Source organism: Agelaius tricolor, unplaced genomic scaffold (genome assembly GCF_023055355.1).
Source record: "Agelaius tricolor isolate 1412-34295 unplaced genomic scaffold, bAgeTri1.0.p SCAF_41, whole genome shotgun sequence".
Lineage (NCBI taxonomy): Eukaryota > Metazoa > Chordata > Aves > Passeriformes > Icteridae > Agelaius > Agelaius tricolor.
The window spans coordinates 2489648-2504082 of NW_027269301.1; the positions used below are offsets into that span (position 1 = coordinate 2489648).

At 46.8% G+C, this 14435-nt stretch overlaps 1 protein-coding gene across 2 annotated transcripts in view; it reads right to left on the minus strand.

Annotated features, from left to right (window-relative positions):
• LOXL2 (lysyl oxidase like 2) overlaps nt 1-14435 on the minus strand; it is a 77447-nt gene that overhangs the window by 48042 nt on the left and 14970 nt on the right. The window contains exons 1-2 of one of the 2 annotated variants that reach the window (XM_071454694.1): nt 13967-14027; nt 8803-8978 (exon numbers count right to left, since the gene is read on the minus strand). Coding sequence is in view for 1 of the 2 variants with exons in the window: in XM_071454693.1 (XP_071310794.1) it covers nt 8803-8978 (176 nt within the window). In the remaining variant the exon portion in view is untranslated. Of the gene's footprint in view, nt 1-8802; nt 8979-13966; nt 14028-14435 lie in introns of those variants that run through there. The other variant, XM_071454693.1, reaches the window with a different exon arrangement.

Consider the following 14435-nt stretch of genomic DNA (forward strand, 5'->3'; position numbering starts at 1 on the left):
GAAAAACGTGTGAAACTCTTCCATGCTGGGCCGTGTTTCCCTCTGTCCCATCCTTTCCTTGCCAGGAGCCACGTCCAGGGCCCCAGAGCTGCTCCTCCCCAGTGGGACACAAAAGCCCTGGCAGAGGCTCCGGCTCCGTTACGAAACCAGGGACTCGCAGCCGGGGCCAGCCCAGGGACAAGGGTTTGTTTGGAGCCCTCACAAAAGGATTCCTGGCTTGGAAAAGTTTTCACATGAGCCTCGACTGCTTTTGTTTCCACCCTCTGAACCAAACGCTTCCCCATGGCTCCGGATCCGACGGCAAAATCCCACCCGGCTTTGGGAACGCTCCCTGTGCCATTTGCCACGTGCTTTGTGCTGGTGGGTGATGCCCAGGACGGGTTTTTGGGGCCTTCTCCATGGCCAAACCCAGCTGTTCCCTCTCCTTTTGGAGGGCCCTGAGGATGCTCAGGAATCAGTCCAGGAGAGGATCCTGTTCCTAGAAATCCCAGGCTCAGACGCTGCCCTGGTGCTGAATCACCCTGGAGTTTGGATTTCTCTCTGCTCTGTCCTTGGATTTTTGCATTTCCATTTTCATTCCTCTCTTGCTTTAAGAGCTCCAGGATCCACTCAAACTCCTCTTTTCCTTCCCTGAGCCTGACCTATTCCACTGCCCCTTAAATAAAACCTATATAAATAGGTTTTAATAATATAATAATAGTGAAATCCTTTTTCACTCCCAGCTGAGCTCCAGGATTTCTCAGCTTCCAAACATCAGGAATTAAGGCTGAAACTTCAACAAGAAATTGGGGGTTTTTTTCTCCAATCCACAACACAACACAAAAATCTTTCCACAGGGGCTTGGTCCATCATAAAAACCTTCACTTCCACTAAAACCTCAGCCACCAGAGGAAAAAGACTCTTTTTCCTTCACATCCATCGGAATGGGTGGAATCTGTTTGGGTTTAAACATCTGGAGCTGAGCCTCTGAGTCACCCCAAGGTCCTGGCTGTTAAATAAACACAGGAGGATGGGACAGAGCTGGGGGACAGCAGTGCCCTGGGACAGAGCTGGGCTGGGGCTGCACAGAAGGGTGAGGGAGCAGAGTTTGAGCCAGGCTTAGGGGCCAGGAGCAAACCCAGAATGGATTTGGGCTGCCAAAAGCCTGGCTGAGCTCAGAAAGGCTCCGTGGAGCCCAGGCAGAGCGAGGGGACAGCCTGGGAATGGCTGGGGACACCAGGGAGGGGACAGGGCAGGAGCAGGGGGGCCTGGAGGGGCTTTGGCCCAGGCAGGCTCAGCTTAGGGCAGGCTCAGCTTAGGGAGGACATGGCTCTGTCCTGGCAGCCCCAGGGCTGGGGGCTCCTGATGGGCAAAGCTTTGTCATTCCCTGTGTCCTTCCTGCTGAGCTGCCTGAAGTGTTTGGATCAGGCACTGAAAGCTGGGAAAATTTATTGCCAAGACACAACAAGGTCAGGAACACAGAATTCATGACATTAAATCTGTGCAAAAGACCTCCAAGCTCATTAAGCCCAACCTCTGACCAATCAGCACCTTCTCACCCAGACCACCCCACTCTGTCCTTAGGAGAAGTTCAATATTTGAACAGAAAAATGATCTTTAAAGGCCTTTCCAACACAAATCCTTCCACGAGTCCCTGATTCCAGCGCCCTGACCTGCCACAAAGGAGCCACTGAGGCAAATGATCACACTCACACAGCACTATGACATAGTGGATTACCCCAAAATCAGGTTCATTCACATTTTCCTGAGGTGAGGAGATGCTGAAGACCCTCCCAGACACACAAAGCAGCAGAATTTTGCTGCACTTGGGCTTTGGTTTGGAGGATTAAACGTTTACAGCAAAGGGAAACTCAAACCCTGTTGTCACAACAAACAAGCAAATAAAACTTTTCTAATGAAACACTGAAGGCTGCAGCAGACACAGATGGGCTGGGGGTGACCCGTGTGACAAATCCCCACAGTGGGGACAGAGATTCCACCAATTTCCATGGCAAAAAGCTGGAAAAAGAAGCTGTACAAAAAGTTGTAATAATTAAAAAATGTAAATGGCAGAGGTTGCCATTCCCTTTTTTGTTGTAGAATAATTTTCCTCTGAGGACAGGGCTTCAGGTGCTTCAATCTCAGTGGTACTGAGTGAAAAAGAGAATTCAAACCCTTGCACCTTTTCTACTGTTTCGAGAGGGAAAATATGTAGATTGTTTCCAGGTCTTCTACAGTATTTTCTTTAATTAAATATTTAATTAAATTAATTAAATACTTAATTAAATACTGTCTTCTACAGTATTTTCTTTAATTAAATATTCTGAAGTGTCATTGTTGAGCAGTGCGAGGAGCAGGGAGTTGGACTCGATGATCCTTAGGGCTCCTCCCAACTAGAGATATTCTAAAAGGGGCAGATTTACCTGGGGACGAGGCACAAACTTCTCCCCCTCCCCTCCCTGCAGCCCAGCTCAGTCTGGCTCACACAGAGCCTGGTTTGACTGCAAACCCTGAGCAGGACCCGGCAGAGCCTTTTCCCACTGATTAAAAACCCGGAATTAACCGGGATCATGGGATGGTTGGTGTTGGAAGGGACCTTAACCCCACCTCATCCCACCCTGGGACACCTCCCACCACTCCAGGCTGCCCCAAACCCCATCCAGCCCAGCCCTGGGCACTTCCAGCCATGGCTGAGCCCCCTTTTAACCCAGCACAACCAAAGCCTTTGAGCCATGGGGCTTTGAAGGGAGATTTTTCTGCCTCCCAAGTACCCAGAGGGGAAATGAAGGCCAGAAATAGCAGCCAGACCTGTCTGGCCACCGTCTGGCCAAAGCCCTGGGCTGGCCTCAGGTACCAGAGCTATTTGGGAGCTGCAGAAATTCGATATATTTAGAGCCTGGCCTATTTGAAGGCTGTGTGGGCGCACACAGAGGAAGGAGGTGGACAGCAAATATTTTGTTCAGGATGTTTTGGGGCGGGCATTAAATAAAATCCCTCTGGTGCATTGATTTAAGGAATATATTAAGGTAGGAATCAGCCACTGTGGCCTTGAAATGGCTGGAAAAGGCAGGAAAGCAGCTGCAGGTGGGTCTGGAATGAGCTGGGATAACACAGAGTGACTGCAGGCACTGGTGGAAAAGCAGGGATGGTGCTCCCAGCACCATCAGGGAACACGCAGGGAATTTGGATTTCAGAGCTCCTGACACCCAGCAGCTCCATCACCCTCCCAGAAATCCTCTAAAATCTGCAGTGGAAGTGGAAAACAGCAAAAAAGGGGAATTTTAACAAGGGAGGGATGGAATTCTGGTATTGCCAGAGGGATTAACCCCTTCCTGCCTGTCTCCCTCCTCCTTATCACAACTCTCCCACCATTTGCCTTCCCCCAAAACACTTCAGGGTTTGGGTTGAAAAGGCCTTTAAAGATCATTTTTCTGTTCAAATATTGAACTTCTCCTAAGGACAGAGTGGGATGGTCTGGGTGAGAAGGTGCTGATTGGTCAGAGGTTGGGCTTAATGAGCTTGGAGGTCTTTTGCACAGATTTAATGTCATGAATTCTGTGTTCCTGACCTTGTTGTGTCTTGGCAATAAATTTTCCCAGCTTTCAGAGGTCAAGCACTGCCCCTTCCCAGCAGGAAAAGGATGGAAGAGCTCAGGGATGGCAAGAAGTGTGACATAACCCTCCAAACACGAGCTGTGATGGGAAGGGAATCTGTCTGAGCACATCCATATGGAATGGCTGGGTGATTTATGGCCATGGAAAATCTCATCCTCTCCCACTCATCCACAGCTTTTCCAAACTGGGAAGCAGAGCTGAGCCGGTGTCCAATGAAAATGAGCTCGGCTCAGGGGTTATCGAGCTGCTCCTGAGGGACTGGGGGCTCCCTGTGGGGCAGAGCTGGGCCAGCCAGGCCAGATTTAGGCAAAACCTCCCCATGCAGGGCCCTGTCACCGTGGGGTCACCGGTGAATTCCTCCCCCTGGTTTTCCATGTTCCCAGCACTTACCAGGCCCAGGGAATCTGCACCAAAGGGGCTTTAAGGCTTCCTAAATGATGAGGAAAGGCTGGGGGAATGGGGATTGTTCAGAAGTTTTGGGGTGACCTCATTGTGGCCTTCCAGTGCCTGCAGGAGCTACAGAAACATGGAGAGGGATTTGGGACAGGACACAGGGAATGGCTTCCCGCTGGAAAAGGGGAGGTTTAGGTGCAGTATTGGGAGGGCATTCCTGGCTCTGAGGGAGGGGAGGGCTGGGATGGGATTCCAGAGGAGCTGTGGCTGCCCCTGGATCCCTGGAAGTGCCCAAGGCCACCCTCAGGGTGAAGAAACTTTTCCCAATATCCAACCAAGGCTCCCCTGGCCCAGCTCTGGCTGTTCCCTCTGATCACAGGCACCAAAATCTGCCCTCACTCCTGTTAATCCATGGGCTGTGCACAGTCAGATCCATTTGGGAATCACAACCAGGGTGGGAATGCAGGATCCAGCACCCAAGCTCGGTTTAGCACCTCCAGCCAGGCCTGTTCTAGTAAAGCCTGGTTTGAGCAGCAGCAGCTGAAGGACAAACGGACAGATCTCCTCCCCCAGGAATCCCGGTGGGATTGCGCCGGTTCTGCTCTGTCAGCGCAAAAGCTGATGGAGAATCCTGACCACAGCAGAGCTCAGAGGAAATTCCAGCCCCCTCACCCCTCATTCCAAAGGGAAAACATCACTGGGACAAGCTCTGGGCTCCAGCAGGAACCCAGGAGCTCACAAACGATGATGTTTCCCCTGTGAATGTGAGGAATGACCTGCACAATTCCCAGGCACGTTGGGAAGAGCAAAAACTTCCAAACTTGCCTTTGCAGGAGGCTTTGGACACCCCCTGGTTCAGGTTTGTGACCCCCTGGGTCACCCTGTTCCTTGTTTTTAGCTCCAGCTGTGCCCCCCTGGCTGCTGAGGAGATAAAGCCAAGATAAGAGTGGCAAAACTCAGAGGGGGAAGAGCTGGAACATTTGACAGCCAGTTGTGACTGCAAGGAGCTGCCACAATGGCATCCCAAACATCCCAACTCTCACCTCCAGCCTTGATCCTGCTCAGGGAAAGCAGCAGGGAAGGAGCCCTGCAGCTCCAGGGACTTTATTTTATAGGGAGAGAGAAAAAATCAGCTGGGTTTTGCAGAATGGAAGCAGTGGTGCTGTGGGAAGGTTTGTGAAATTCAGGGAGAAACAGAATCCTGGAATGGTTTGGGTAGGAAAGGAGCTCAAAATCATTCAGGGTGAAACAGAATCCTGGAAGGGTTTGGTAGGAAAGGAGCTCAAAATCATTCAGGGTGAAACAGAGTTCTGGAATGGTTTGGTAGGAAAGGAGCTCAAAATCATTCAGGGTGAAACAGAATCCTGGAAGGGTTTGGTAGGAAAGGAGCTCAAAATCATTCAGGGTGAAACAGAATCCTGGAATGGTTTGGTAGGAAAGGAGCTCAAAATGATTTAGGGAGAGACAGAATCCTGGAAGGGTTTGGGTAGGAAAGGAGCTCAAAATCATTCAGGGAGAAGCAGAATCCTGGAAGGGTTTGGGTAGGAAAGGAGCTCAGAATCATCCAGTGCCACCCCTGCCACAGGCAGGGACAATTCCCAGGTTGCTCCAGCCTGGTTTTGGACACTTCCAAGCACCCAGGGGCAGCCAGAGCTTCTCTGGGATTCCATTCCAGCCCCTCCCCAGCCTCACAGGGAAGGTTTTCCCTCCCGATTTCTAATTTTAACCTGCTCTCTCTGTCAGTTTGAGGCAGGCAGGGGATGAGCAGGGGGTGCAGCAGCCTCTGCCCAGGAAATGCAGCACTTCCACCCCACTCAGCACAGCTCCTTAAAAATAAATCCACTTCTCCCTTTTCCATCCCCTCCTCCTGCTGAGGGATCCAGGCTTCTGCTCCAGGAATCACTTCAGTCTCGTGATTCATCTGAAATTTCAGCACCCCCAGAGCAGCAGCCGAGCTCATTCCCAATTATCTGAGGAGTTCCACTCACCCAGCCCCACGCTGAGCTCATGGAAAGGCAGAGCCCTCAAAGCTGCCGTGATTAATTCCTGGAGCAGCTCGGGGTGAGGTGACCTCTGTCTAGACTAAAGCAGATTTTCTTCCAGGTGTTTTGAGGACTCTCTGCGGCTTCAGAGGAGCCAAAGCCACCCCTGGTGTTCCGTGCTCCCGCCTCATTCCCTGGGACACAAGGGAGCCATTGATGGAGCAGCTGGGGACGATCCCTCCCGAGGCAGGGGAGGCGAGGGCAGGGTGAGGAAAGGAATTGAATCCCTCCGATCCTGGAGCTGCAGCCCTTCCCTTCCCTTCCCTTCCCTTCCCTTCCCTTCCCTTCCCTTCCCTTCCCTTCCCTTCCCTTCCCTTCCCTTCCCTTCCCTTCCCTTCCCTTCCCTTCCCTTCCCTTCCCTTCCCTTCCCTTCCCTTCCCTTCCCTTCCCTTCCCTTCCCTTCCCTCACAGACAACCCCAAGGGTTCATCCACACTGGGATGTGCAGCACAGCCTGGCTTTGCCCTGCATGCTCAAAAGGAGCTCTGGAAATGCTTACGGGGGGGTCTTGCCATAAATTTTGGCCAAGGGCAGCCAGGGAATTGAGACAGTGAAAAATCCAAGAAAAGGGAGGTGCCTGAAGCACCACAAACTCCCCAAGCTGAGGAGCTAAAGGAAAAAAAAATCTTTTTTTCCCCTCTGAAGAGCTCATCCCAGCTCCCTTCCAGCCCAGCATTCCTGCATTTCTCTCTCCTGCAGAAATCCCATGGGATTTCTGTCATTTCCCCTTTGGTTCTGTCACTTCCCCAAATCTCCCCCTCAGCCTCCCAGTGAGAGCCCAGAACCTTCCCCAGAACGTCCTCAATTCCAGCCCTAATCCCACATTCCCACAAATATTCCCATATTTTGATCATGGCTCCTCCATCATTGCTCATCCAAACAACACAAAAATATCTTTCTATCTTCCCTTTAAATCCAGCATGGCTACAGGAATTATTCCACCCCAAATCCAACCCTCCCCGCTGCCCCCATTAGCCCAGAGAGCTCCCAAACTGGTCCCAGTGTTAAAAGAGGAGGAAAAAATTCAGGATTTTTGTCCATTAGAACTAAAAACATCAGGAAGTTCTGTGAGCACAACACAGGTTTTGTCTCTTTGAAATATTAACAGAACAGGTTTCAATTTTGAGAAATTGTTTGAGGAACCGGAATAATTTATAGTAAAAAAATAAAATAAACCTCTGTTTCAAATTCTTATTATCTTATTATTTATCTGATAATGTGGAAAAATATGTGGGATAAACATGGGATAAATTGATAATTTATGTCAGTCCCAGCCATCCCAGTCCACAGGATGCTCTGAATCAGAGTTTTTACCCCATTTACCTCAATTTGATTAATCAAGGGCACATTTTGTCTCTAAATTCATCCTTTGAAACATGAAAAGAGCAGGTTTCAATTTTGAAAAACATGATTGAGGAAACAGAATAATTTATAGTAAAAAGTTTCAGATTCTTATTGTTTATCTGACTTCCTGAAAATGGAACCTGAATTTTGTCTCTCCAACCCAGGCAGGAGCAGCCAAGTTTTAAGCCCAGAGATGGGATCAATATGGGATAAACTGATCATGTGAATAAATGTGGGATAAACAGGAGAAAAATTGATAATGGGGGATAAATGTGGGATAAATGGATCATGTGAATAAATGTGGGATTAACAGGAGAAAAATTGATAATGGGGGATAAATATAGGATAAACTGATAATGTGGGATAAACATGAGATAAATTCATAATGGGAATTAATATTGGATAAATTGATAATGGGAATAAATAGGTGGGATAAATATGGGATAAACTGATAATAGGAATAAATATGGGATAAATTGATAATGAGGGAAAAATATGGGATAAAGTGATAATGTGGGATAAACGTGAGATAAATTGATAATGGGAATATATATGAGATAAATTGGTAAGGTGAATAAATAGATGGGATAAATATGGGATAAGTTGATAATGTGAATAAATAGATGGGAAAAGTTGATAATGTGAATAAATGCAGGATAAATTGGTAAGGTGAATAAATATGGGACAAGTTGATAATGGGAAGAAATATGGGATAAATTGATAATGGGAATTATTATGGGATGAATTGATAATGGGAGTAAATTCTTGGGATAAATATGGGATAAACTGATAATGTGGGATAAACATGAGATAAATTGATAATGGGAATATATATGAGATAAATTGGTAAGGTGAATAAATAGATGGGATAAATATGGGATAAATTGATAATGTGGTATAAATATGGGATAAATTGATAATGTGAATAAATAGATGGGATAAATATGGGATAAACTGATAATGTGGGATAAACATGACATAAATTGATAATGGGAATATATATGAGATAAATTGGTAAGGTGAATAAATAGATGGGATAAATAGATGGGATAGATATGGGATAAATTGATAATGTGGTATAAATATGGGATAAGTTGATAATGTGAATAAATAGATGGGATAAGTTGATAATGTGAATAAATAGATGGGATAAATATGGGATAAATTGATAATGTGAATAAATAGATGGGATAAGTTGATAATGTGAATAAATGTAGGATAAATTGGTAAGGTGAATAAATATGGGATAAGTTGATAATGGGAGTAAATATGGGATAAATTGATACTATGAATAAATATGTGATAAATATGGGATAAATCAATAATACCAACAAACATGCAGGACAAACATGTGATAAATTTACAATTTCCATCACTTCCAACCATCCCTCCCCTCAGGACACCCCGGACCATAATTTTGACCCCAATTACCTCAATTTGGTTAATGAGGGAGTTGTCAAACTTGAAGCCTGGGATCCTCTTCTCGCTGCACACCACGCCCACGTCCTCGGTGTGTTTGCAGTCGCTCACGCCCCAGCCGTTGGAGCCGCAGGCGGCCAGGCTGCTCTCCTTGCCCGTGCAGTGCACGTTGTCCAGCCAGATCTTCCCTGCAGAAGCAGGAAAACACAGCTCAGATTCCAAAAGGGGGGAATTTAGGCTGGATTCCCTGGACCTGGATCCCAGGGAAGCAGCTGGGTCTCACACTCAGCTGAAAATCTCAGTGTGAATAAAATGGCGCCTCAAGGATTGATGGATTGGGAAAAGCTCTGGCCCATGGATTTTCCTGTCCTTTATCCACCTGGGAATAAAGCGGCACCTCAAGCAGTGCAGGCTGTCCAGCCAGATTTTCCCTGGAAAAGGATGGAAACACAACTGGGATTCCAAAAGGAGGAATCTGAGCTGGGTTCCCTGAATCTGGATTCCAGGGAATGTTCCCTGGAATGGGAAAAACCACAACTGAGATTCCAAGAGGAGGGATCTGGACTGGATTCCCTGAACCTGGATCCCAGGGAAGCAGCTGGGCCTCACGCTCAGTTGAAAATTAAGTGGCACCTCAAGGATTGATGGATTGGGCAAAGCTCTGGCCCATGGATTTTCCTGTCCTTTATCCACCTGGGAATAAAAATCCACCTCCAGCCTGTGCTGCCCCAGGGATCAGTGATGAAAATTCTCAGTGCAAAAAATCAAGGTGAGTAAAGCAGTACCTCAAGCAGTGCAGGTTGTCCAGCCAGATTTCCCCTGGAAAAGGAGGAAAACACAGCTGAGATTCCAAAAGGAGGGATCTGGGCTGGATTCCCTGAACCTGGACTCCAGGGAAGTGCTTGGTTCTCACTCTGGCTGTGAAAATCAAGATGTGAAATCTCAGTGTGAAAATAAAGCAGCACCTCAAGGATTGATGGGTTGGGAAAAGCTCTGGCCCATGGATTTTCCTGTCCTTTATCCACCTGGGAATAAAAATCCACCTCCAGCCTGTGCTGCCCCAGCACAGTGATCAGATCCATCACAGGGATCAGTGATGAAAATCCCCAGTGTGAAAAACTGAGGTGTGACAATCAAGGTGAATAAAGCAGCACCTCAAGCAGTGCAGGCTGTCCAGCCAGATTTTCCCTGAAAAATGATGGAAACACAACTGAGATGCCAAAAGGAGGAATCTGAGCTGGGTTCCCTGAACCTGGACTCCAGGGAAGCAGCTGGGCCTTGCTCTGTGTTAAAAATTAGGGTGAATAAAGCAGCACCTCAAGCAGTGCAGGCTGTCCAGCAAGATTTCTTCTGGAAAAGGAGGAAACACAGCTGAGATTCCAAGAGGGGGAATCTGGACTGGATTCCCTGAACCTGGATCCCAGGGAAGCAGCTGGGTCTCACGCCCAGTTGAAAATCAAGGTGAATAAAATGACACCTCAAGGATTGATGGATTGGGAAAAGCTCTGGCTCATGGATTTTCCTGTCCTTTATCCACCTGGGAATAAAGTGGCACCTCAAGCAGTGCAGGTTATCCAGCCAGATTTCCCCTGGAAAAGGATGGAAACACAACTGAGATGCCAAAAGGAGGAATCTGAGCTGGGTTCCCTGAACCTGGATTCCAGGGAATGTTCTCTGGAATGGGAAAAACCACAACTGAGATTCCAAGAGGAGGAATCTGGACTGGATTCCCTGAACCTGGACTCCAGGGAAGCAGCTGGGTCTTGCTCTGTGTTAAAAATTAGGGTGAATACAGCAGCACCTCAAGCAGTGCAGGTTGTCCTGCAAGATTTCTTCTGGAAAAAGAGGAAAACACAGCTGAGATTCCAAAAGGGGGAATCTGGACTGGATTCCCTGAACCTGGATCCCAGGGAAGCAGTTTGGTCTCACGCTCAGGTGAAAATCAAGGTGAATAAAGCAGCATCTCAAGGATTGATGGATTGGGAAAAGCTCTGGCCCATGGATTTTCCTGTCCTTTATCCACCTGGGAATAAAAATCCACCTCCAGCCTGTGCTGCCCCAGCACAGTGATCAGATCCATCACAGGGATCAGTGATGAAAATCCCCAGTGTGAAAAACCGAGGTGTGTAAATCAAGGTGAATAAAATGGCACCTCAAACAGTGCAGGTTGTCCAGCCAGATTTCTTCTGGAAAAGGATGGAAACACAACTGGGATTCCAAGAGGAGGAATCTGGGTTGGATTCCCTGAACCTGGACTCCAGGGAAGCAGCTGGGCCTTGCTCTGTGTTAAAAATTAGGGTAAATAAAGCAGCACCTCAAGCAGTGCAGGTTGTCCAGCCAGATTTCTTCTGGAAAAGGAGGAAAACACAGCTGAGATTCCAAGAGGAGGAATCTGGGTTGGATTCCCTGAACCTGGATCCCAGGGAAGCAGCTGGGTCTCACGCTCAGGTGAAAATCAAGGTGAATAAAGCAGCACCTCGAGGATTGATGGATTGGGAAAAGCTCTGGCCCATGGATTTTCCTGTCCTTTATCCACCTGGGAATAAAGTGGCACCTCAAGCAGTGCAGGTTGTCCAGACAGATTTCCCCTGGAAAAGGAGGAAAACACAGCTGAGATTCCAAAAGGGGGAATCTGAGCTGGATTCCCTGAATCTGGATCCCAGGGAATGTTCCCTGGAATGGGAAAAACCACAACTGAGATTCCAAGAGGAGGGATCTGGACTGGATTCCCTGAACCTGGATCCCAGGGAAGCAGCTGGGTCTCACGCTCAGTTGAAAATAAAGCGGCACCTCAAGGATTGATGGATTGGGCAAAGCTCTGGCCCATGGATTTTCCTGTCCTTTATCCACCTGGGAATAAAAATCCACCTCCAGCCTGTGCTGCCCCAGGGATCAGTGATGAAAATTCTCAGTGGGAAAAGTCAAGGTTTGACAATCAAGGTGAATAAAGCAGCACCTCAAGCAGTGCAGGTTGTCCAGCCAGATTTCCCCTGGAAAAGGAGGAAAACACAGCTGAGATTCCAAAAGGAGGGATCTGGGCTGGATTCCCTGAACCTGGAAGCCAGGGAAGTGCTTGGTTCTCACTCTGGCTGTGAAAATCAAGATGTGAAATCTCAGTGTGAAAATAAAGCGGCACCTCAAGGATTGATGGATTGGGAAAAGCTCTGGCCCATGGATTTTCCTGTCCTTTATCTATTTGGGAATGAAAATCCACCTCCAGCCTGTGCTGCCCCAGGGATCAGTGATGAAAATTCTCAGTGGGAAAAACCGAGGTGTGACAATCAAGGTGAATAAAGCAGCGCCTCAGGGATTGATGACTTTGATGCCATGATGATTTTTTTGCCTTTTCTTTTATGCTCCTTTTATGCATTCTCAGTGCTCTTAGCATGCACATTTGTAATTCCTTCAGTCTGATAACCTCACATAATCCTGATATTCTGTTAAACCAAAACCCCAAACATCCTAAAAGCCTCGCAGTTAGAGGCAGACAAACCCTACACTACCTTAAAAAACCAAAGTCCCCTCTAAAATACATCCTATAAACTAAGATTAAGCCCATCCAAGACAATAAAAAATACAATAAAAATAAAATAAATTTTAAAAATGGAAATAAAATAATATCAGGGTACTCATTCTAGTCTCTTAATAAGTCATTTTTGTTAAATATCTTAATTTGCAAAGTCTGTAAAATTCTGTCCATGATCTATTGTGAGTGTACATTTCAGTTTGCTCCTCCTTGGCAAAATGCTGCACCATAAGAATCCTCATTAAATACCAAAATAAAAAAGCATTATCCCTTAGCTGAATTAATTAACTTTAAATTTTAACTTTTAAATGATTAATTTAATTAAATTTTAAGACTAAGGGAATGTTGTCAAGTTGGGAAAACCTCTGACCCAACGGCATTTCCCATCCTTTATCCATATGGGAATATTAAATTAATAAATCTAATCAATATTAAATTAATATATTAAATTAATGATATAATTAAATCAAATAAATTTAATTGATTAATATTAATATTCAATTAACAATAAAATTATAGTTTAATTATTCTATAAATAATACATTAAATTAATGCATTTAAATTAATGTAAAATATTAAAATAATAAATTAATACAGAAATCAGGCCCCTCAGAACCAGAATGGGAAGAGCCCCCCAGCCCCTGGATTTGGGATTTCTGTGGGAATTCTCCCTCCCATGTGAGCCCGTGGCCAGCCTGGTTTGTTTTCCAATGTCACGGCCTCTCCCTCGCTTGGAAATCTCCTGCTCTGCTTCCAGAGCCAAAATCCACAACTTTGGGAGCACATTCCAGGTTTGCAATTTCCCTCAGGCCCCACTCGTTCTTTTATGGGACATTTATAGGTGTGAGCACTCAGAAACTGCTCAAATCCACCCAAACAGCACCTGTGGCCCTCCTGAGTGGAATTTTATCCCTGTGGGATCCACCAGGCTCCAGGGAGGGCAGGAAAAATCCTCAGCAGGACAAGATTGAATCCCAAATCCCAATAAATCCTGAGAAATCCCGTGGGGTGTCCGTTATTCCACAGATCTGTTGTTATTCCTGGATTATTCCTGAGTTTTCCCCTCTCAAATTTGGTGATTCCAGGAATTCCCAGCTGTCACACACAAACATTCTCCTTTCCAAGTGGTTGCCCAGCAGATATTTGGGTTTCAGGTGGGCTTTTCCACATTTCCAGCAGGTGCAAGGTTCAGAGGGTGAGAAAGGACACGGCAAACTGAAATCAGGGAATCTTGGGAGCTGGAGAGGCTCCCCCGATGCCCTGGGATCCCAATCCAAGGTCCTTCCCCAGCCCTGTGTCCATCCTTTGGATGCTTTCCAATAATTTCACACATTTTTCACCTCACAGAGCACAGCATGAGAAAGGAACATTCAAAACCACCAATTAAACTGAAATTAGGGATTATGGGGAACTGGAAAGCTCTGAAATCCCAATCCAAGGTCCTTTAGCTTCTCCAGGCCTTTCTCCATCCCTGTGTCCATCCTTTGGATGCTTTCCGACACTTTAACACCTTTTTTACCTCACAGAGCAGAGCATGAGAAACCAACACTCAAAACCATCAATGAGACTGATCATTGATGATCAGTACCAAAAAATCAGGAATTATTGGGAACTGGAAACATTCCCCACACTGCTCCAAGATGTTCTCACCTTCTCCTTTCCCGTACTTGGAGCTGGGCAGCCAGGACACGGCCTGCACGTAGCCCAGCTCCCAGCATGAGAGAGAAACATCCCAAGACCACCAATTAAACTGAAATCAGGGATTGTAGGGAGCTGGATGCTCCCCCAGTTCCCTAGGATCTCAATCCAAGTGCCCTCAGCTGCTCCTTGTGTGACCCCTCCAGGCCCTTCCCCATCCCTGTGTCCATCCTTTGGATGCTTTCCAATAATTTCACAGATATTTTACCGCATAGAGAAAGGAACATTCAAAACCACCAATTAAACAAAATTAGGGATTGTGGGGAACTGGAAAGGCTCTGAAACCCCAATCCAAGGTCCTTCAGCTGCTCCAGGCCCTTCTCCATCCCTGTGTCCATCCTTTGGATGCTTTCCAACACTTTGACACCTTTTTTTACCTCACAGAGCACAGCATGAGAAACCAACACTCAAAACCATCAAT